The sequence below is a fragment of the Cydia splendana genome, chromosome 11 (genome assembly GCF_910591565.1).
Source record: "Cydia splendana chromosome 11, ilCydSple1.2, whole genome shotgun sequence".
NCBI lineage: Eukaryota > Metazoa > Arthropoda > Insecta > Lepidoptera > Tortricidae > Cydia > Cydia splendana.
Window position 1 is genome coordinate 8,794,787 of NC_085970.1, and position 25,347 is coordinate 8,820,133.

The following is a 25,347-nucleotide window of genomic DNA, read 5'->3' on the forward strand; positions in this document are numbered from 1 at the left end:
CTTAGGCATTTTCGTCCCATTAGTAATAACCAAGCTGCTGCTACTAGGTATAGGAAAAACAGCTTCATATGCAGGGCAGGCATGAGTTTAAATAAAGTTCTTACAAATTGTGATATTGACATATATAGTCATAGCATACCAGTAATAAAAAATAAATTAATTAGATACTTCATGGGTGACAATAATTCTGGCGCAGGTCAGGGCTCGGTACATTATTAAATGTGTACTATCCGTAAAAGGTTTTCTTCTCTTTATTTATTTTTGTAAACATAGATCATATACATATAGATCATCTGTTCTTGTGCTTTGTGAACTTGTATGTGTAACTAAGTTGGGCAAAAACTTTCTATAATTTATTATATTTCTATAAGTGAGAACCTATAATTGGCTCTGTGATTCTATTGTAATTTCTGGATATATATAGCGCTGTTGGTTTTCCATGTACTAAAATAAAATAAAATAAAAATAAAATAAAAAATATATAATTACGTCTTGTAATCCGTTTTAGAGATGGCGTATTAATGTCACTTATTTTTATTTAACTATTTTTCCATCTGACAGTTTCCATTTGACAGGAACAAAATGAACGAATGAGCAAATGATTTTGGCATAAAGTAGTCGCAAACTCGTAACAATGTGTGCACACGGCGTCCACACTTTAGGGGTCATCCATTAATTACGTCACACGTTTAGGGGGAGGGAGGGGGTCAAGAAAATGTGACATATTGTGACATGGGGGAGGGGGGAGACACAAACTTTGTGACGTCACTTTAACTTCATCAGTAACCGAAATTTTTTTTTTAATTATTTTATTCGCTGTACATTTAAATAACAAGTTTTTAAAACGATAATCGTTTTTATTCTTTTAATTTTCTTTCCTAAGCAGTTTTGGGTTATAAAATTACTAATATTTATATCGTCAAAAATATTTTGATAAAATATTAATAATACTTAGGTACTTACTTAATTCGATTTGACGATTTCGTAGAAAAACGTGACGTCACACTAGGGGGGAGGGGTTTGCCAAATGTGACCAAATGTGACAAGGGGCGGGGGGGTCAAAAAACCTAAAAATTCGTGTGACGTAATTAATGGATGACCCCTTATGGGGCATTTCATATGAAGCGGACAGGAAAAAAAAAGTGAGGTTCCCGAATTTGTTTATATTTGGTTTAGTTCTTCTTCTAGTAGGTATAAAACCGGACGCCAAATATTTTTTATATATGACGTTTATTTTAAAAATTATTAGGTTTTCAAAAATTTCCGTAATTGAAATTCCGATTTTTTGAAACTCGAATATCGAATAATTAAAATATATAACTTATTATTAAACCAAGCGTTTTGTATAGAAGTTTTAATGATCTTTTTAGCGAAGAAATCAATTTTGAAAAATAAAAAATAAATAATGATTAAAACCGGAAGTAAACTTTTCGAAAACATTTTTCGAAAACTTTGACCAGTTTTTTTTTATTTTTTTTCATCTCAAAATATAGCCCTAAGTATGTACAAAATACACTAGATTTTGTAGAATGGGATCTCCATTGGTTAAGACAATAGGTCAATAAATGTACATACGTGTCGCCCTGAGTGCGACGTACCGTACTGGTATATAGCAGCTGTTAGGCGATATATGAAGTTAAGATGTCTGCCATCTTTTAGCAGTGAGAAGAACTAGTTACGTATGCAAGAAAGAGATGGCAGTATGACGCCACGCCATTTTGATTTTCCGTTATTGTTTTAGTTGTTACTGTGACCTTGCTGTGAATTGTGCACATTTTACGACACTTAACAATTTAATTATGGCTCCGTACGGATATCGATGTAATAATCCGTTTCGTTTAGTAAATCATCGAAAGACTAAAAATTTAAGAAAAGTTTCTATGTGCTTAGTGCAAAAGTGGGGCTGTCCACCAAATGTGTATGTGTGTGCATCTTGTAGGAAACGACTTTTAAATGAATCACCTCCAGTGCCAGTGCCTCCAGTAGCTAATGAAAACGTTGTGCAATGCAGTCAAACATCGAGTGAATTTTCGCAGAACAACCAAGATGAACCTTTTATTCCTGAAGACAAATTCAAACATAATTCCACTCAAACTGATACAAACATAGAAAGTGAAGAAATTTTACAGCAATTAAAGGAGAAATTTAATGATCCGTCGACGTCTATTTCCATGAAAACTATGATTTTGACAGTAGCACCAAAATCGTGGACAGAGAATAAACTAGCGGAAGAGTTTGGAACATCTAGGCGACAGGCAAGAAAAGCAAAACTACTTGTAGACAAGTTCGGTATATTTTGGTCTCCCAACCCGCGTGGTAGCAGCCGTAAACTGTCAGCTGAGGTCGAAAATATGGTAAAATGTTTTTATCTCCGAGAAGACATTTTGGTGCTACTGTCAAAATCATAGTTTTCATGGAAATAAACGTCGACGGTTCATTAAATTTCTCCTTTAATTGCTGTAAAATTTCTTCACTTTCTATGTTTGTATCAGTTTGAGTGGAATTATGTTTGAATTTGTCTTCAGGAATAAAAGGTTCATCTTGGTTGTTCTGCGAAAATTCACTCGATGTTTGACTGCATTGCACAACGTTTTCATTAGCTACTGATGGAGGCACTGGCACTGGAGGTGATTCATTTAAAAGTCGTTTCCTACAAGATGCACACACATACACATTTGGTGGACAGCCCCACTTTTGCAATAAGCACATAGAAAATTTCTTAAATTTTTAGTCTTTCGATGATTTACTAAACGAAACGGATTATTACATCGATATCCGTACGGAGCCATAATTAAATTGTTAAGTGTCGTAAAATGTGCACAATTCACAGCAAGGTCACAGTAACAACTAAAACAATAACGGAAAATCAAAATGGCGTGGCGTCATACTGCCATCTCTTTCTTGCATACGTAACTAGTTCTTCTCACTGCTAAAAGATGGCAGACGTCTTAACTTCATATATCGCCTAACAGCTGCTATATACCAGTACGGTACGTCGCACTCAGGGCGACACGTATGTACATTTATTGACCTATTGTCTTAACCAATGGAGATCCCATTCTACAACTTCTAGTGTATTTTGTACATACTTAGGGCTATATTTTGAGATGAAAAAAAATAAAAAAAAACTGGTCAAAGTTTTCGAAAAATGGTTTCGAAAAGTTTACTTCCGGTTTTAACCATTATTTATTTTTTATTTTTCAAAATTGATTTCTTCGCTGAAAAGATCATTAAAAATTCTATACAAAACGCTTGGTTTAATAATAAGTTATATATTTTAATTATTCGATATTCGAGTTTCAAAAAATCGGAATTTCAATTACGGTAATTTTTGAAAAGCTCATAATTTTTAAAATAAACGTCATATATAAAAAATATTTGGCGTCCGGTTTTATACCTACTAGAAGAAGAACTAAACCAAATATAAACAAATTCGGGAACCTCACTTTTTTTTTCCTGTCCGCTTCATATGAAATGCCCCTTATGTCACTTTGTGTCATGTGTCGACCCTTCCCCATTTCTGGTAACTGTGTCGACACTGCGACGACTCTGCGACTGGAATTGTGACCGAAACAGACGGTGTCGACACAAGATGTGTCTACACCGCGTCGTAACCAGGGCTGCCATATCGTTGAATTGGATACGAAATTCGTATAATCGAAAAATGTTCGTATCTATTACGTATAGTTGGTCAACCGGTATAATTGGATACGAAAAAAAACCGATGTCAAACTACTGACAATGCTTCATAAAAACAGTGTGCCAATACTGTTATACGATTTAAAGAAACGGCAACTACTTAAATACACGTCAACGTGGGATATAACTGCGAAAATCCATGTTCGCAAATTGCGGGCATCTTTCTCTATCATTCTTATTACGCCTTCATTGGAGTAAAAGAGAAAGATCCCCGCAATTTTGGGGCTTACCGCGAAAACCGAAATTGGCCAGATTTAAAATATCGATTCAAAAATAATCGTTTTTTTATTATTTTGTACTCTTATAATGCAATCGAATTTCGTATAATTGCGGGCATTGGATCGTATAATCAAGATTTATGTACTGGCAGCCCTGGTCGTAACGGCGACTGGAAATGGTTGTATGGGAACACTCTGCTCGCGTCCTTTTCGTAAAAGGGAATAATACGCAAAACGCTGCGTAGGGGGAGCCACTACTAGCATAGAGGGTGGGTCTACTGCGAAATACGAACATCGAAATCTCGTTTTATCTGCCTCTCTATCACTCATGCATATTCGAACGATATAGAAGCAGTAGATCACAAAATTTAAATTCAAAGGTCCTTGTAAACAAACCGCCTTGATGCATCAAAAGGTGATTTTGTGCGGCCGTTCACTTTCTTCTTAAGCCTCCTCCACACTCGTGCGCGAATCGCGGCGCGAAGCCGCGAACGCGAGTGTGGAGTCGATTTTCGCAGACAGCGAAATCGACTCCACACTCGCGTTCGCGGCTTCGCCCGCGATTCACGCGCATAGTCTGGAGGGGGCTTTAGACCAAGCCGCCTAGCCAACATGCCAATCGCTTACGCTCCGTAGCGAACGAAACGCAACTGTCACTGTTGCACTAAAGGGTACACAGTGGTCAAGGGTGGTCCATGCCAAGCCTTGCTTTGCAATGCGCAACTGTAGGCCTATATCACGTAAATGTTCACACAACGCTGCTTCAAAAAAAAAAAAAAAAAAAAAATTGCAGGTTCTGATTGATATAAATTTATAAACTGAAAGACTTCTGATTGATATAAATCTATAAACTGAAAGACTTCTGATTGATATAAATCTATAAACTGAAAGACAGTCTTCATTGCTCCACGATAATGACATTTTGGGCTATCAACATTTAATCAAGCGGTCAAAAATTCACGCTGTCAGTGATAAACTAAACAAACAATAGAATAGAATAGAATATGTTTATTGCTCACATATTGATCTTACTCTACAAGTACAATAAGGTTACAACATGTTACCCTACAAGGGCATTGCAAATACACGTGCATATAAAATATGTATACACAATGGCGACTGTGTGAACACCACAGACCACGGTACGCCACGATTCCTTTGAAGTGTGCATAAATAAAAAAACCGGACAAGTGCGAGTCGGACTCGCCCACCGAGGGTTCCGTACTTTTTAGTATTTGTTGTTATAGCGGCAACAGAAATACATCATCTGTGAAAATTTCAACTGCCTTAGCTATCACGGTTCATGAGATACAGCCTGGTGACAGACGCACGGACGGACGGTCGGACAGCGGGGTCTTAGTAATAGGGTTCCGTTTTTACCCTTTGGGTACGGAACCCTATAAACCGACAACTTCTCGATTGCCCACCACGGCTGACAACTGACGGCCAGTCGTCCGCCATCGTATACCATTGCCCCCTGTACACAATGGCGACGGCGTGGCATGGCCGCCCATCCTTCACCACTGTGTACTGGGGCCTTAATATGGAAGTGTGATATGGAGAGACACACAGCGTTTCGTTGTCGTGGCGTAAGCGATTGTCACCTTGGCTAGGCCGGCATAGCAGGGCACACTCTTCGTATGCGTGTGCGTGCGCGTTCGCTAAAATGTTGAAGCCGTACACACAAGCAGTGTGCCGTCTCTTATAATGATTTGCATATTACAACGTGCACTTACATGTGCATGTCTACGCACAGTCCTCCGCTGTGTTCAGGCTTTTATAAATGGCGCGTAAGCAGGCACTCGCGAGATCTGGACGAACCATAATATTTTAGATAAAGGTTGCTTCTCAATTTCGTACAAATTTAGACACTAGTATGGCATTGAATATTTTCAGGCTTCAATAGACTGCGCGCGAAAAGGCACTTGCACACCGCACCCGCCGCCGCCGCCGCCATGCCCGCCGGTCCCTAAAAAGCCGTTTTCGTGGTTCTACATCTTGGTTACCACCGCGTTCCTTGCTGCCATGGGTGCGGTTAGTACAATCTTTAGGCGCTTAGCACACTGGATACGACTCCCACGTCGTTACGATATGCGATCATACGTGCGCTGTCTCGCTCAAACATCGGAGCGATGTGCGATTCGTATCCAGTGTGTTAAGCGCCTTACTATTAACTCCTCATTTCTACCTCAGAAAGATAGTGAAAAGAAGATTATCTGCATACTGCATAGGTAATCACAATCACAATTTATAGATATTGGGAACCTTTTTAGGGTTCCGTACCTCAAAAGGAAATAACGGAACCCTTATAGGATCACTCACTAGTGCGTTTGTCTGTCCGTCTGTCACAGCCCATTTTCTCCAAAAGTACTGGACCAATTAAGTTGAAATTTGGTACACATATTTACATTCGTGACCCAAATACCACTTTTGGGGGGTAAATGAGAAAATTTAAAAATAATGTTTTTTAAACTATATAGTGTTACATGTCAAATCATGTCATTTGAGAATCTCAAATATATTTTTTTTGTAATTTTAAAATAAATCGTTTAACGTTATTTAAGAAAATAAACAAAAAATTACCATTCCTCCCTTTATCTCCGAAACTAATGGGTCTAAAATTTTGAAAAAATATACAAAATAGTTCTTTACCTATAGATGATAGGAAAACCTATTAGAAATATGCAGTCAAGCGTGAGTCGGACTACTTAGTTTTTGATCCGACCCCTACGGGTTTTTTGAAGGCAATTCACTCGCGTCACATACGTATAAAAAATACATTGTTAAAAATTGGGTAATATACGGAACCCTTGGAACGCGAGTCCGACTCGCACTTGGCCGGTTTTTTTTTTAATGTTGGGGAAATGCGTTTACGCATGCCACCTGGCCCGGGGGAACCAGGGGGTAAGACGGACTAACCAGTGGAGGACTACCGTCTAAAACCACCAACGAGTGCCGACCCCGCCTTAGTCGGGGTGCCGGGTCGCTATCAGCATTCGACCACGTGGCATATTGGGAACCTGGCTATGAAGGGTGCCCCTTAATACGCCTAACATTAATTGTCATAATATGAATTCGCATAACAGTTTTGGCATAACATAATTGTGCATAACATTGAACAGGCATAATATTAAAAAAGCATACCACTTATTGCGCATAATAATGAATCCGCATAATTTAAATATGCATAACATTATTAACTATAACTTTATTTGGCACAAAATGAATTAACATAATTTAATAAAGCAAGAGAATTAGATGGATCAAGGCAAAACCAACTCGGTTAGGTCAGGTTCACAAGACTAAGGCAGGATCGAGCGAAACGAAGCGAAGCTGTTGTAACAAATAATAATCTATGAGCTGTAAAGCATTATTAAGGCGTAGTAAGTTCGTGTTCTTTTTTTTTTTAATAAGTTTTGGTTTTTTAAGGTTTTATAAATATTTTTCATATTTTGATTTTATTGTGCAATTTTTTTTAAAGTGCGTTTTAGACCTATTTTAGTGATTTTATTTACAGAGCAAAAGTCAAAAACTCAAGATTCGAATCGCTGAAAGCCCTAGAGAAAGGCCGCAAGATTGCTAATTAAATTTTTGGCAACCGTATTGTGATATTTGTGATCTAAAAAAGCGCTACATTGACTTAAAACTTCGTTCTCTGAACCTACTGAACCAGCCGTTCTACATTTTTATTAATTTGCCTTATATTTATTTTATACCATTTAATAATTATGCAAAGTAACTTTATGCTTATTATATTTATCCCAAGTCATCGTTATGACAATTTACGTTATGCGCATTAACATTATGCGTAATCAGTAATGCGGAATAATGTTATGCGATTTAGAAATTATGCGTAACATACGTTATGCCAATTTGAATTAGGAGTATTACGTTATGCGAATTAATATAGACCCGGCTATGAATGTTCAAATACAATACGACCATTCACTTTGATAGATTTAAAACGGCCATAGAATTACCATTATTCATTATTTACTGAAAATGTTCCTGTAACTAGTTAGATTACTATATATTCATATTCACCTACTGTAAAAAATCTCGCATAAATATGTATTATGGCTTAAAAACTAGAATTTTAAAGTCGCCCCTGCATTTGAAAGTCACCCCGGTCAATGGTACGTAAGCGTAGGGATGGCATCATTCGATCGATTTATACGATATTTTGACGGCCTCCTAGCCTAGTCGGTAGTGACCCTGCCTACGAAGCAGGAGGTCCCGGATTTGAATCCTGGTAAGGGCATTTATTTGTGTGTTTATCACAAATATTTGTTCCTGAGTTATGGATGTTTTCTATGTATATAAGTATTTATATATTATATATATCGTCGTCTAGTACCCACAACACAAGCCTTATTGAGCTTACCGTGGGACTAGATTGATCTGTGTGAAATTGTCCTATAATTACAAGCTTTTATTTAGTTTCACCTGACCGTTGTCTGTCTGTCGGTCTGTAATCAAATCTTGCAAGTTAAATTTGATCCACTTCCCGGTTTCCGATTGAACTGAAATTTTGCATGCGTGTATAAATCGGATGACAATGCAATATTATGGTACCATCGAGCTGATCTGATGATGGAGACAGGAGGTGGCCATGGGAACTCTGTGATGAAATAGCGCAACCTAATTGTGTTAGGGGTTTTTAGAATTGTCTCAATGAGTATTAGTTGTCTGTCGTAAGAAAAGTACAGTCAGCCATAAAAGCTTGTACCTAAAATGAAATTTTTGCCAAAAACTTATATTTATTGATTTATTAATTATTATTATTTTTGACATGGTTTATCTTTGCCAGGTGTACAAATATTGGGCATACAACGAAAAAATGACGAAATCGGGGATTTACGACGCAGTATGTAAGTTGAAATTAATTTTACATTTCTCATGCTCTGAAAGAGGGTCATTGTTGTTCTAAAAGGAGTGCAGAAAATGATACGTTTCTGCACTAGAGCATTTTAGGTTCTAAGTACGAGTCTTTTAGAAATTGATTTTCGCTCATGTCGTCTCGGATATGGGTGAATCTGGTATCGATGCATTCAGTGTAATGCCCTGAACGCAAATATATGAGATGACAAGCGCGAAAGTGGTGGGGGGTGCTGTGACGTCATAAAGTCAGCTGCACGCACTTTTTATTTTTATTTTCTTTTAAACATACCAGGCACCAAATGAAAGAGCTTTGTGAGTAGATTACAATTATATAACATACTGTAACATTTTCAATACTTGTTCTAACAAATTATTAGGAAACAATCAAAAGGGTCTAGCAGGCTAAGCGAACAAGAAGTGCCCCCAACGACGGATTTGGTCTTTCTTTCAGGTGGTGTACTGGCAGTTCCTAAGAACACTCTATGCTTAATATCAGTCCTCGATCTTCTTTTGCTTTCGAGTTATTCAGGATAATGTAAAATAATCAGTGTATCATTCAAAGTGTAATATTTTGTAAACTGTTCAAGTTAGATTAACCAAACAAAATTATATTTGACAACAATAAAATAGACTACATAATGCATATTTTTAACCTGCATCATGTCCTTATATTTCATTAAAAAAAAAAACATTTTATTTTTCTGCTCCTTTTTTTTTCTTTTCGCGGAGGTTCACCTACAAAAAAAATATGCAAGAGTAGCCACTAATACCCAGTAGGTAAATACACATATTAAAATAATTGCATAAATATTCGTGCGTCATGTCAAAAAAAACATTATCGAACAAGTAGTTACTAGCATATATAAATAAAGTACCAGTGCAGTGTGAAGATAAGTTAGTATGTAGGTACCTATACAATCTCTTCTAATAAACCTAATATCAGGGAGACTGAGCTTTGCTCGAAAAACATAAAAAAAAAATCAAAAATGCGCGTTTTCCCTAAATCAATTTATCGCCCCCGAAAACCCCCATATAGCAAATTTCATCGAAATTGTTAGAGCCGTTTCCGAGATCCCCAAAATATATATGTGACCAAATCCGTCGTTGGGGGCACTTCTTGTTCGCTTAGCCTGCTAAACTCTTTCGCAATCCACAGTTGACTTTCAAGTGCTCTAAATTGAAAATGGCTGAATAGATTAGTCCAAAATAACTAAGTCCTAGTGACTGTGAATATCCTCTATATAATGTTAAAAAATAATTAACCAAATATATCAAAAAATAAGAAAAGTATACATCAAGTTGAAAAATACCTAGTATAATTTTCTGGTACGTTAAACTGCAACTATTATAAAAAAAATCTGACTACACACATTTTTGAAATGTTCTTTTCACTAGCTTTCATTTGGTACCCATATTGCTACAGTAAGAAAAGAAATATTCCCCCACCCGTCCATTTTTTCATTTGCGGGCGTGATTATCAAAATTTATATAGCCTGTGTCACTACCACAATTCTGACGAATTCAACCACACCTCATGTGTCAAAAATCGTCCAACCGTTTGGGCAGTAGGGCGTGTCAAATAAATAGACATTATATACGTCGGTACCCATGCTCGAAAAACATTAGTAACATTAAGGGTAATGTTACTAATGTTTTTCGAGCATGGGTACCGATGCAATGCTAATGCGATGCAATGGTATTTTTACCCATCTGATGCAGTTGGGTAAAGATACCATTTAAAACTATTTTGTTACTAGAAACGTATTTTTACCCGACTGCATCAGAAGGAGGGTAATGTTTTACGAGCGTGGGTATGTATTGTACATAGGTACCTATATGTCTATTTATTTATGCTCAGCAGTGGGCGATAAAGGGCTGATATGATGATGATGATGTCTATTTATTTGACACGCCCTACTGCCCAAAAGAGCTGGACAGTTTTTGACATATGAGGTGTGGTTGAATTAATTTTTATTACAGGGCGGCCTCGGAAGAAGGTGAAAAGGCCGTACCACGACGCCGATCTGCCCCCGTGCGTGCAGTACCTCATTATAGGCACCGGACCCGCGGGGTGGACCGCCTATAACACTATCATGCAACATGACGAGAAAGCCAAGGTATTAGCACAGAATAAGTAATAGTATTATCGTACAGAACGACCACGCACCTCCCCGCCCCGACTCGCATTACCTCGCCCCGCGACTCGCCGCGACCAGGCGTGGCTCACTCCGCGATTTCGTCGCTTTGCAACAGGTAGCTAAAGGCTGTACACAATGGGCCAGCGCCGGCCAGTCCAAGGGACGCAGCCATGCAGTAGAATGAGATAGTAATATCACTTGCTCCCTCTAACGCATAAATGCGTCCCCCAGACTGGCCCACGCCGGCCCAATATGTACAGCGGCCTTTAGAAATTCCCCTTCATCTTGGACCTCACGATTTTTTCGGCAAAGAGAAGCCTAGTATTCAACACGGACATCAATTAGCCTAAAAACAGTCCGACACAGCTAATTTCATTACCATTTAGATCTCAAAATTTCGGTACATTTGGTTAAGTTTTGGAGAAGGAAAGAGTCGAGTACGAAACCTCGTTTTACGCAGGATTTTTCGCCTAACCTGGCGTTGTCCCTATCGCACTAGTTTTAGGAGCCACTTCCGTTAGCGAGACGGATATATGTAGTGCACCTAAAATATTTAAATCTCAGCTCCCGTATAAAATATCAAATACGTCTGTATCGTCGTGTGACAACCAAAGCTCACTAAATTACATAAAAATATTAAACAAAAATAAACCTTATTGAGGTGTTAATATGGTTCACTATAGCTATTAACTTGTGGTAGTAGGGGAGACTCAGGTGAGTTGTGACCGAGGGGAGCTGTAACAATGAAGATTTCTCGAAAACTATAAGTGTTAGCGAGCTGGTACCAGCACTCTTAAGCCCTTTTAGAAATGCGCTTTTTGACGTAGTACCTGCCAACGGCGCATACAAAGTGGTTTTGGGTACAACATTAGGTACCTACGTACAGTCGACGTCAAAGATATGTTTACACTTTTGCACCTTATGCCTTTGTAATAAGGCGAAAAATGTAAACATATCTTTGACGTCGACTGTCCCTGCGGTGGTTCTTAGCTACGTTTGATAAATTGATCCAGTAGTTTCCAAATTTGTGTTAAGCATTTTTGTCATAAAATAGTTTTTTTTTGTCATATAGCGTAGGAGTTTTATTAATTTAATAGTTACCTATAGGTATAATATATATCGTGTCTGCAGGTGTTCTTCGTGACGAAAGAAGACATATTGCCATACGAGAGGCTTCCAATGTCCAAATTTATGTGGTGGAACAAATTGCCGCCTAACATGAAAACTCTGAAATACTTCGATCAGAAGTACAAAACGTACGTATTGTAAATAGACGAACACCTTAATCTTGGGCAAAGCTAAGCACCGGTCGACAATACACAAAACTATTCTCAAATATATTTGGGTGTTTAAATGATAAGTACCTACCTATAATTATCAAAAATTGATAAATTCTGACATGGAATAATTTCGGAAAGTTCTCATATTTTTATATACAAATCAATTTTTTTGATTTTCAAACTGGAAACCTTTGACTCTTGTAAAAATTTTGAAGTAGGTACCAAAAATTGCACATCCTCACATTCATCATCAACTCATCTCCTAGCCGTTTTCGGCTACAGCGACTGCTTTTCTACCGCTGAGAGCGTCGCTGGTGCGCTCTCAGGTGACTGACGTAGCCAATCTCCAATCCTTAGGTACATTATATTGGCTACAAATATAATGACCACCAAAAAATACTTTGGTACCCTAAATAAAAAAATCATGCATACCAAAAAAAATTACTGAACACCAAAAACATAAGGTCTAAAATTACAAAAGTACCACCGTTTTAATTACGACTGCACTTCGAATTGTATTCGAATACCAAATATATTGAATAATCACCAAAAATCATTAATGATCACCAAATCTTGAAGACCATATTAATGCGATATTTTCACCTAAATAAACCACTATGATTACCAAAAAATGTATACATATTACCAAATAAAGTAAAATGATGCCAAAATTACTAGCCCCTCCCGCTCAACCCCCCGTACCCCGCACCGTATACCTACCTAACCTAACCTACTCTTCTAGTAGCATACTGAAATGCTACTAGAAAAGTGGGTTAGGTTAGGTTTGAACTGCGACCCTTACAGAAAAGAAATTCTACTAGAAAAGTGGGTTAGGTTAGGTTTAAATTGCAACCCATACAGAAACGATATGCTACTAGAAAAGTGGGTTAGGTTAGGTTTGAACTGCGACACTTACAGAAACGAAATGCTACTAGAAAAGTGGGTTAGGTTAGGTTTGAACTGCGACCCATACAGAAAAGAAATGCTACTAGAAAAGTGGGTTAGGTTAGGTTTGAACTGCGACCCTTACAGAAACTAAATGCTACTAGAAAAGTGGGTTAGGTTAGGTTTGAACTGCGACCCATACAGAAAGGAAATGCTACTAGAAAAGTGGGTTAGGTTAGGTTAGAAAAAGGTGAGGAAGTGGATTAATTAATTTAATAGGATAACGATATATTAAATATTTGCACATTTTTAATTAAAATGTGGTTACAGTTTTGGTAGTCATGTACTATTTTTGGGTATACAATGATTATTTTGGAGTATTTGCTTTAATAGGATAGCAAGATTTAAAAATTTGGTTAGAATTTTACATTAAAATGGAGTTCTAATTTTGGTGGTCATTTACTATTTTTGGGTTAACAATGGTTATTTTGGTGTCATTTTATTTAATAGGATAGCAAGATGTAAACATTTGGTTATCATTTCACATTAAAATGGGGTTTGAAATTTGGTAATCATTTACAATTTTTGGGTTAATAATGGTTAGTTTGGTGTCATTTCCTTTAATATGATAGTAAAATGTAATAAAATTGGTAATCATTTCACATTAAAATGGTGTTATAATTTTGGTGATCGTTTATTATTTTAGGGTGGTAAAGTAGATTTTTTTGGTATTAAATTTTATTAAATCTGGTGATCAGTTAAATAGCAGCCCATTATATTTGCGCTGTCAACCGTTTTTTTTATTCTGACGCTTTATGTCAGGAACGCAGAATGTCAGATTAGCAGGATGCCAGATTCGCAAAAAGTCAGATTCTCAGAATGTCAGTTTCGCAGAATGCCAGATTCGCAAAATGTCATTTTCTCATAATGTCAGATTCGCATAATGTCAGATTCGCATAATACCAGATTCGCAGGCTGCCAGATTCACTTAACGCCAGGTGGTTACTGTGGGTACCAGGCGACGAAATACTTACTTAAATAGAATAGGCATCATTACTTAATTCTCCCATTGCACCATTTTTTCATGTCTCTGTTTGGCCTTATGGTTGACTGATAGAGAATGCCATTAGGTATTAAGCCCGCTTTTGTTCATTTATGGGGTTCCGTAGCCAAAATGGCAAAAATGGAACCCTTGTACTTTTGGTGTGCCGATCCGTCCGTCCGCATGTCACAGCCACTTTACTCGGTAACCATAAAGCGTCTTCTTCTTTGTGTTCTTCATTACTGAAGGTCTTGCCTGTCTTGAAATGCCTTCACCGAGGCCTCGACGAGCTGCTTCCATTTCACCCATAAAGCGTACGTACATGAAATTGTTACAAAAGTGTGTTTTGTTGGCCGCTACTTAGTTTTGGACGTAAATTGTAAAAAAAAAATATTTTTTTCACATCACCTATTCGGAAAAGGGCTTTTTCTTCCCCGCTAGGAGGGATCAAAGTGGCACTTTTCCTCCCTGCTACACACAGGCGGATTTTCCTAAATGTCTGGCCAAAACTAATGGATTGAATTAAAAGTTAGAAACGCTTTAGGAATCAAATAAAAACATTTAAATTAAACTACAGCTTTATTTAAGGTCGATTCACTGTTTCTATATTTATTTTATTAGTTTTTTTTTCTTACATGTCCAATAAATACTTTAGTTCTTTTGGATATAATCATTTATTTTTGAATCCTTCTTGTAATGTTTTCGTGAAATATCTGTTATGTAAGGATCAGATGATACAAGAAGGTTATTAAACACATCCTCTACATTTTGGATCCGACTAAATTTTCTCGAATAACTTTCTCTGTACATTTTTATGTCTTTATTTCTCGATTCTTGAGCTTCTTCTGAAAGTAACCCCAAAGGCACTATACAATTTTTCATTATTTCATGGCCATGAAATAAGATTTTATGTACAGTTGTTGGTAGGGGGTACCATGGATAATGTTTGATAAAGACAACATCTGTCTTGCAGCAATAAATTTTAAATTTATTTGGATTAACTGGAAACGTACTTGTAAGTGCCAAAAGGATTATAAGAAAACGATATATAATATTTTTGTTTATGTCAGTAATTTCACCTGAATCTTCGAAACAATGAAAAAATTTTCTCGCTGTATTCCCGTCATTGCTACTACCAAATCCGGGTTTGGGTTTGTCCAATATTAGGCCCATTTTTTTTCTAAATTCTTCTTGGATATATTTTTTTCTAACGTCTACTTTACTCTTATTCTCTGCACTTCGAACTTGCCACCTACATATAGTTAGTCTATAACTTACATGAAGTAAACATTCAAAAAGGCGGATCCAGGCATGTAGTGGGGATATCCAAAAATTAAAAAAATCCTCGTTGACTTTTTTCCTTGATAAACTAAGACGTATACTATTAAAGTCTTTTGATGTCAAATGACATAGGTAACATCTTTGGTTTGATTTAGTGTCAGTAATAGCATTAACGGTTTTCCCATCAATCATACACAAAATTAAATTATGCTTTAACTGTATTTCAATACCATTCTTAATGATTTTATTTGAGTTTCAATGTCTTTGACGCACTGCTTAATCAAATCGGTCGACTCTTTGGCGAAAAGGAGCATTAAGGGTCTGCAACTTCTCGGGGAAGATGCAGTTGGGTTTCTCCATATAATTGTTTTACCACTTCCGCTTAGGTTGTCTACTTCTAACTGTATAGGAGCAATAGTAATCAAATATATACTAGAATCTGAAACCGTCTCATCCTGAAATAGTTGTTTATATTCAGCTTGGCCAGATGTACCATCACATCCCATTTCGTAATCAAAGACATGGTATCAAGTTGGTCTTTAGAAAGCGAAGAAATTACTTCATGCAGTGAATGAACAAGTCTCATTGCTGTATGATCTAACAAGTCTTGGACAGCTATTTTTACAGATGATTCACTGACCAATATATTTTTAGGATAACATCTCTTTTTGGCGGAAGTAACATTTTCGTAAGGAGGATAGATGTTGCAGTAATGATCACTTGCACTTTTCCTAATTAAATTGTATTGGAACTTGGTAAGTTTTGCTCCAACAACAAGTGCTAAAGCTTCATCTGGTGTGAAAGGAATGTGAGATTGTCCAGAAGTGGCTTCTTGTTTTGTAATTATAGTTTCACATTCTTTAGCAGATTTCAGATCACCATCTCTTTTGAAGTTCATTTTAGCAGCAAACAAAAGTTCACTACTAGTTTTTTCCTTACGTATTAAGTCTTCGGTTTTTCTGCGTTTGGACCGATCACTACTCTCACAGAAATCTTTCGAAGGTCTTCCGCTTACTTGCTTTGAAACTTGTTTCTTAACTACGAAACAAATACCATTACTAAGCCAATTACATTATTTTCTATTGAAATAGGCATTGTTTCTTCTAACAGATGCCCACTTTTGTTTGTAGTTGAATACGAACTTAGATAATAATTGTTTTGAGTCATTTGTTAGACCATCCTCAACACCTAAGAAACTTGCTACTTGGTTAAAAAGATTGTTAAGTTTTTCATTATTATCTTTCGAATTGCACTTTCTATAATATTCAAGCAATTGTTGACGACTTATAATGATATTCTCAGAAGATGAACCTAAAAACAATGAAAAAATAATAAAAAAACTGTTTTCGTGATTTTTACTTCTAACTGATAATTGTCTAATAAAAAACAGATTAGCACGTATTAGCAACCTAAACTATCAAAATAGTTTAGCTAATATGTTTGTCTTTACTATAATATTCATTCAGTAGTCAGATTCTATTGAATATTGAACTTTATACACTAATATAAGTAACCAACAGGTAAAAATTCGATTGTAAATTAACTTTTTTTTTCCTGTGTATAAACAAACTGAAAAGTATGGACATTCATGTTAAATATATAGTTACATACCTCCAGCTTCACAATCCATTATATAAATCACACCAAACAACTTCAAAACAATAGAATATGTTATATAAATACACTTAGTTTTAACAAGTAATTAACCTTTGGTCAGAAGTCGATATTTCGTTAATGTGGGTAGTTATGAAAACGTTCGTTTAAATTGTTATGAGGGTTGTCATTAAATCTTAGGAACGATACAGATACAAAAAATAAAGTCACGTGACTATTATCGTTGATTTGGTACATTGGACTTTTGGCCAGAAATTTACGAAAATCCGCCTGTGTGTGCTAGGGGGGATCAAAGTGGCACTTTTCTGTTCTAGGACACTGTTTTTGTTATTTTTTGCATTCTTTTTTTAGCTTGAATAATATTTTAAAACATAATAATTTCCTCATAGATTAAGATTTTTATATTTTCCTCATAGTTGATGTGAAAAGCAGTATGTGTCACACGGTATCAAAATTATTTCGTCTTGGGCGTTAACACTTGAATCCCTCATTACGCTCAGGATTCTACTTTAGAATCCCTCACTACGTTCGGGGTTCTATTGTAGAATCCATCGCTTCATTCAGGATTCAATGTACGCCCTTGACGGAAATATATCATTTTGATCCCTTGTAACACAAACTACTATAGTGGTTTATTACATACATGATATTAAAAAATGGTGCAATGGGAGAATGAAGTAATGATGCCTATTCTATTTAAGTAAGTATTTCGTCGCCTGGTACCCACAGTAACCACCTGGCGTTAAGCGAATCTGGCAGCTTGCGAATCTGGTATTATGCGAATCTGACATTATGCGAATCTGACATTATGAGAAAATGACATTTTGCGAATCTGGCATTCTGCGAAACTGACATTCTGAGAATCTGACTTTTTGCGAATCTGGCATCCTGCTAATCTGACATTTTGCGTTCCTGGCATTAAGCGTCAGAATCGCTTTTTTTATGACGTCACTTTTATCAATCTCTTTCTACTTTTCTCAGAATGTACTTATCAAAGTGTGAAAACTTCATGGATCCCGTGAAGTTCTACAATAAAGAGGAGGGTCCGGCGGTGTCCATCGCGTCCGGTTGGTGTGTGCTGAGGATTGATGCGGAGAATCATATTGCCTACATCAAAACGTTGTGCGGGGAACGACCCATGTATTATGAGAAGGCGTTGATTGCTGTTGGTGAGTGAACTTAATTACAATGCCAAAGTATTCGTAGGTACAGTTTTTAAACTTTACGCATCATCGTCTTAGCGCCACTCGCGGTTAAGCGGTTAAACCGTTAACCCAGTATCAAATTGTACTGATAACCATGGTAACTCCAGTCCAGGTTTAACCGGTTAACCCAGGATTATTGAATAATGCAAGTGGCCCTTAGCGTTAAAACGACATTTAACCACGGCTCGCTAAAAGACCCTGGGTCCACTCAGCAACTCTATCTACAAATTGACACAGACTGAGTGATGAGTTGTCCTATCAACTCAGAGCGAACTTAGTCCAACTTAGATCTTGCTGCATAACTCCAACACATCTGAATTTAGAGCGATGTGACAGCATTGACGTATATCTCAGGAATGGCCTTACGGGCAATAAGAAAGGGGCCACAGCCAGTGGCGGATTTGCAGTGTTGGCCGCCCTATGCCCCAGGCCCTGTAGTAACTACTAGCCGCCCCTTTCTCAGCACCCATCTCTAAACTGCGGCCTTGCTGCCGCCCCTAATATTTTGCCGCTCTAGGCCCGGGCCTACTGGGCCTTAGGGAAAATCCGCCACTGGCCATAGCGGTGTGACACCGCTACAACGCGATTGGTTGATGAGTTCGCAACACGCGCGCGATTGGTCGCAACTAGTTGCGTTAGACTCCACGATTGGCTCGAATTCGTACACCGCTGAACTAGTACTATATTTAGAGCCCGTAAGGCCCATCCTGAAATGTACGTCAATGTGTGACAGACAGACAGACGGACAGACTGAAAAAATCGCACCATAACCTTGGTACCTTTGCCTGGTTTAGTACCTTTGTGGCTTTGTGGTACGGAACCCTAAAAAGAATGTTTCTATTTCAGGCTCACAAGCAATAAATTTGAACATGTTCAAGATAGCTCCCAAAGAGGTCCGGGACAAGATGACGACGTTCCGGAAGATCCGGGATCTCGAGACCGCGTTCCGGAGGGTCAGGGACGCGCGGCACGTCACCATCGTCGGCGGCGGCCCGCTGGGCTGCGAGCTGGCCTGGCATCTGGCTAAGATGGGTAACGCATTTGTTTTTGATTACTGAACAATAGGGTGTATTACTGCCGCCAGAGTGTAGCGCTAATTAGTTTAGTAAACCATACACTCGCGTGCAAAAATATTGCATCACTTTGCATTTTTTCGTGCGCACCCAATATATTTGTAAACTAGTTAATTTCGCTAAATTATTTTGTGTAATCATGTTCCTTGAAGTTTTAGCTTTACGAAAAGTAAAGAAACATGGAAAGCGGCCCAGTATTTTTCAAACTATCGGCATTTTCCCAATTTGTGGGCGGTTTCACGTTATCACGCGCACGAGTTGCGCTACCCTTGACCCCTATAAAACGGGGGGTAGAGAAGGGGTTGTTATCAGTCACTTATCAGAAGTCGATCGTTACATATCTCCGCGTATTTTCCCGTGAAAAAGACCTGGAAAAACCGGGCAAGTGCGAGTCGGACTCGCACACGAAAGGTTCCGTACCATTATCTATAAAAACGGTCACCCATCCAAGTACTGACGGCCCGACGTTGCTTAACTTCGGTCAAAAATCTCGTTTGTTGTATGGGAGCCCCACTTAAATCTTTATTTTATTCTGTTTGTAGTATTTGTTGTTATAGCGGCAACAGAAATACATCATCTGTGAAAATTTCAGCTGTCTAGCTATCACAGATCACAAGATACAGCCTGGTGACAGACGGACGGACGGACAGCGGAGTCTTAGTAATAGGGTCCCGTTTTACCCTTTGGGTACGGAACCCTAAAAATGGAAACCACTGAAGTTGAAGTCCGCCAAATCGTCCAGCCCCTGCAAGCGGGGCGTAGCCCACGTTCAGTAGCTGTGCCGAGCTGAATCTGCAGTTTGCAGAGTTTACCAGAGGTTCCAGGGGACTGGATCCTTTACTTCAAGATCAAGAAGCGACCGCAGAAAGTGTACATCAGAGAGGGACGACCGCTTCTTTGTCACAACATCTCTCCGAGATCGACACCAGACAAGCATTGCCAACCAGCAGCGTCTGCGTGAGGTACGAGGAGTGGCTGCCAGTGAGTGGACAATAAGAAGAATACATAAGAAAGCGAACTTGACACCCAGGAGGCCCGCAGCGGGGCCCAGATTGCTGGCGCGACACCGTACAGCCTAAAGAGAGTTTGCTGAAAATCACAAGGACTGGACCATTGAGCAATGAACCCCAGTTCTCTTCTTGAAAGAGTGCAGAATGTACTTGAATGGATGTGACCGAATAGGAAGAGTCTACAGAAGGCCAGAAGAACAGTTCGCTCAATGTTACTTCTCCGAAAGGGTCGCCTATGGCGGTGGATCCGTAATGTTCTGGGGCGGCATTTCCTACGACGGGCGGACAGAGTTGGTTTTCGTGCCTGGCGGGGGCCGTGACAGTGGACCGACCGCTGCCTATCACTGATATCCTGGAGGAACATGTTGTTCCTTATGCCGGTATTTTTTGATGAGGAACCTCTCATAGTGTTCATCCCGCGTAGCATTATTCCCGGTCGCATTTTTCCCCACTAGCGTTAGTTCCGCGTAAGCATTCCCCTAAGAAATAAAAAGAATGCGAAAAAAACGACTTGGAAAGTATTAATGATAGAGAAAGGAACGCCGGTGAACACATGATAATGGTGACATCTATGAACGAAAACAAACTCTAGTGTGGAAAAATGCGACCGGAAATAATGCTACGTGGAACTAACTTTAATGGGGAAAAATTCGACCGGGAATAATGCTACGCGGAACTAACGCGTTTGGGGTCTAGCTACTCGAAAAACCGGGTACGGACGAAAAAATGCAAAGTGATGCAATACTTTTGCACGCGAGTGTAGAGTAGGTAACTTATACATACTAGGCCTTTAACTGTTTTTTGACAAGTTTTTACTATGACATTGATGCATCAAGGCGGTTTGTTTACAGGTGGCCGCGGAAGGCGAAAATCGAAATTTCGTTATCTGCCTCTCGTTATCTATCTTAATAGGCAAGAGTGATAAGCCGGGTACTCATTAGCGAGCCGTAACCGTAACATGCGTGATACAGTAACGAGGTTCTAGTGTGTACGCGTGTTACAGTTTCGGCTCGCGACGTCGCCGGAAGGCTGTCACCGAGCGTACTCATTTTGCGAGCTGTAACTGTAACTAAACAGATACAGTACGAGGTTCTAGTGTGTACGCATGTTACAGTTTAGGCTCGCGACGTCGCCGGAACGCTTTCACCCAGCGTACTCATTTTGCGAGCTGTAACCGTAACCAAACAGATACAGTACGAGGTTCTAGTGAGTACGCATGTTACAGTTTCGGTTCGCGACGTCGCCGGGACGCTTTCACCGAGCGTAGTCATTTTGCGACCTGTAACTGTAACGGCCTGGCCACGACATTGGTCTAAGGCGACTGGCGGGGCGGCTGGCGGCGCGGCAAACGCGAGCGACCGCCAGGCATGCCACGTACTTTCAGTAGCGGCGGCAGCGACTAGGAGCGGCTGAGACGTAGACGTATATAAAAACATGTTTTTTTTCAAAAGTGCCTGGAATATATTTAATTGTTTGTCAATGGGTGCATGGGCTAAATACAGGAAGACAAATTTATTTACATCTAGTTTTGTATTTTATAGATTATATATAGAAAGCACCCAGAAAAAATACGAGTACACAAGAATGAGTGTGGAGACGTTACAACATACTTAAATACGCGAAAGTACATTTAAAATTTCAATATAAACGCTTCCGTGTCCATGTCGCTCGATAAAAAAACAAAATGTTTTGTTCCGCATGGCACCGCCCGATCCGTCTCGCCGCCTAGGCCGGTCGCGCCGCTCTAAAGTCGTGGCATCGCCCGCGCTGCCCGATACAAATGTTCGAGTCGCGCGCCGCCCCGCTCGCCGCCGCCGCCGGTCGCCCGGTGCACGCCGCGCGCGTTGCCGCTCGGCGACAAGGCTCGTGGCATGCATTATGCGTCGCCGGGTTATTGTTTTTGCGACTTACCGCCAGTCGCCGCCGCCGATCGCCTTAGACTAATGTCGTGGCCAGGCCGTAACCAAACAGATACAGTAACGAGGTTCTAGTGTGTACGAGAAGGCCACTGACAAGCCGGATCTGATCCGCAGTTTTGGTTTGTAACTCCACGATGAAGTATTTCTCGCTTGTGCAGCATACATACTAGATGCCTACTCGATGATCATAAACGGCCATGATGATGGGGGATTCATAGAATGTATCGGGAAAGAAGATCCATAGTATACTTACTTAGTATACTACATAGTACACTATTTTCCCTGTAGGCATCTATCAGCAAAATACATTTACATCTTCTGACCATTCACTCATGACGAAGAAATACTCGAATAATATAGTTGGTTCGCAGTGGCTAGCAACAACTGATCTTGACGTCCTCGAGCGCACTGCGAGCGCCCTTTGGTTCGCGGCAAAAACCGACAATCGTCGGATCGCTGCGAGTCGCTCGTGTAGCGTTCGTTGCAGGCTCGCGAACCACGTACACACTATGTTTTTGGTAACAGTCACAGTTACAGTAACGTGCAACGTTACGGGTTCAGAAATTAGTACGTTGTAAACGTCGGATCGCTGCGAGCCGCTCGCAGCAGGTTTGCGAACCACGTCCACACTATGTTTTTGGTAACAGTAACGGTTACAGTTACGTGCAACGTTACGGGTTCAGAAATGAGTACGTTGTAAACGTCGGATCGCTGCGAGCCGCTCGCGTACCGCTCGCAGCAGGTTTGCGAACCACGTACACACTATGTAGAGGCAGACACCAAAATTTTGATTGTCGTGTTTCACGGTAGGCCATGAGATTGACCTAGTGACGCATGATGTGTCATTGATGATGTCAATGAGGTTTGTTTACTGTATGTGCTAACCTACGCAGAGCTTTGCCTAATATTCCCTATTTAACATAACCAGGCCACTTATGGCCTCTTGTCTAGTCGGTAGCGGTAGTGATCCTGGCTATGAAACGGAGGTCCTGGGTTCCAATCCCATGTATTTGACGTTAATCAATTTGTCAATTGTGGTTAGTACTAATAATTCCACATTCTCTCACAACCATTTTTAATAAATGCTCAGTGTACTCAGATTACGTTGTAAATATGAAATACCTACTGAGATTGACATGTAAATCTATGTTTATAAAGGAACTAGCGACCCGGCGGCTTCGCACGGGTTAACAAATTATACACCTAAACCTTATTCAAGGATCACTCTATTGATAGGTGAAAACTGCATGAAAATCCGTTCAGTAGTTTTTTAGTTTATCGCGAACATACAAACAGATGTTTTATAGGGTGTAGTGATAAAATATGACTTATTATTACTCACAAATCTCAACTCAATTTATTTACAGAGGAAAAAGTGGAAAAGGACGAGAAGGACAAATACAAACCGCCTCTACAGGTTGCCCTCATGTACAAAGACGCCGGCATACTCGGGAGCGTCCTGCCCGACTACTTAGGCGAGTGGGCCGCGGAGAAACTCAAGTGCGACGGCGTCCACATCATGCCTAAGAGTTAGTGTTACAACTATTAGCACGACTTGCATCATCCCACTTACCCAGGGTTAACCGGTTAACCCCGGGTTAGTGACTGCCCACATGTACAAAGACGCCGGCATACTCGGGAGCGTCCTGCCCGACTACCTGGGCGAGTGGGCCGCGGAGAAACTCAAGTGCGACGGCGTCCACATCATGCCTAAGAGTTGGTGTTACAACTATTAGCACGACTTGCATCATCCCACTTACCCAGGGTTAACCGGTTAACCCCGGGTTAGTGACTGCACACATGTACAAAGACGCCGGCATACTCGGGAGCGTCCTGCCCGACTACCTGGGCGAGTGGGCTGCGGAGAAGATCAAGTGCGAAGGCGTACACATCATGCCTAAGAGTTAGTGTACTATTAGCGCGACTTGCACCATCCCACTAACCCAGGGTTAACCGGTTAACCCCGGGTTAGTGACTGCCCACATGTACAAAGACGCCGGCGTACTCGGGAGCGTCCTGCCCGAGTACCTGGGGGAGTGGGCCGCGGAGAAACTCAAGTGCGACGGCGTCCACATCATGCCTAAGAGTTAGTGTTACAACTATTAGCACGACTTGCATCATCCCACTTACCCAGGGTTAACCGGTTAACCCCGGGTTAGTGACTGCCCACATGTACAAAGACGCCGGCATACTCGGGAGCGTCCTGCCCGACTACCTGGGCGAGTGGGCCGCGGAGAAACTCAAGTGCGAAGGCGTACACATCATGCCTAAGAGTTAGTGTTATAACTATTAACGCGACTTATCTAATTACATAGGTCACTATAGCCGTTCAAACAAGTTTGTCAGTAGAAATAGGCGCGAAATTCAAATTTTCTACTGAACAGTAACCCTTCGCGCCTACGTTTTTTAAATTTGCCGCTCTTTTCTACTGACGGAAATGGCTTGACAGAGTATAGATACGTTTTGCAATAGACAAATAAGAAACAAAGAGGTGGCCTATCACGTATACTTTTAAACACGATATGTCCATAGACAATGTTGGGCGCCAAGAATATTTACTCTCTTTTTAAATTTCCTTATAGAAGTTTCCTTTCTGTACGGTAGTACAATTACCTACTTATTCTGTGCCTAGAGGTTGTAGCATTCGTCGTGAAAGCTAATGATTTTATTTTATGACAATATTCTTCATTTCAGCGACACCATACGACGCTTTCCTGACAAAGGACGGTCGGCTAGAATTGACGCTGAACGATGGGTCATCGTTTATAACAGATTATGTGAGTTTTTTATTACAAACTTAAGTTTAGAGCATGGGGTCCGCTTGGCTACTAATGCCGAGAATTGGCGTAGGCACTAGTTTTTACGAAAGCGACTGCCCTCTGACCTTCCAATCCAGAGGGTAAACTAGACCTTATTGGGATTAGTCCGGTTTCCTCGCAATTTTTTCCTTCACCGAAAAGCGACTGGTAAATAATTAAATATCAAATGATATTTCGTACATAAGCTCCGACATACTCATTGGTACGAGCCGGGGTTTGAACGGACGACCTCCGGATTGAAAGTCGCACGCTCTTACCGCTAGGCTACCAGCGCTTCGGGCAA

The 25,347-nt window shown here is 39.8% G+C and overlaps 1 protein-coding gene across 1 annotated transcript in view; it reads left to right on the plus strand.

Annotated features, from left to right (window-relative positions):
• LOC134794774 (apoptosis-inducing factor 1, mitochondrial-like) overlaps window positions 1-25,347 on the plus strand; it is a 47,579-nt gene that overhangs the window by 11,826 nt on the left and 10,406 nt on the right. Inside the window, exons 3-10 of the mRNA XM_063766554.1 lie at window positions 5,814-5,951; window positions 8,728-8,788; window positions 10,779-10,915; window positions 12,068-12,192; window positions 18,020-18,207; window positions 19,090-19,275; window positions 23,613-23,774; window positions 24,940-25,022. Coding sequence (XP_063622624.1) covers window positions 5,814-5,951; window positions 8,728-8,788; window positions 10,779-10,915; window positions 12,068-12,192; window positions 18,020-18,207; window positions 19,090-19,275; window positions 23,613-23,774; window positions 24,940-25,022 — 1,080 coding nt within the window. The remainder of the gene's footprint in view (window positions 1-5,813; window positions 5,952-8,727; window positions 8,789-10,778; window positions 10,916-12,067; window positions 12,193-18,019; window positions 18,208-19,089; window positions 19,276-23,612; window positions 23,775-24,939; window positions 25,023-25,347) is intronic.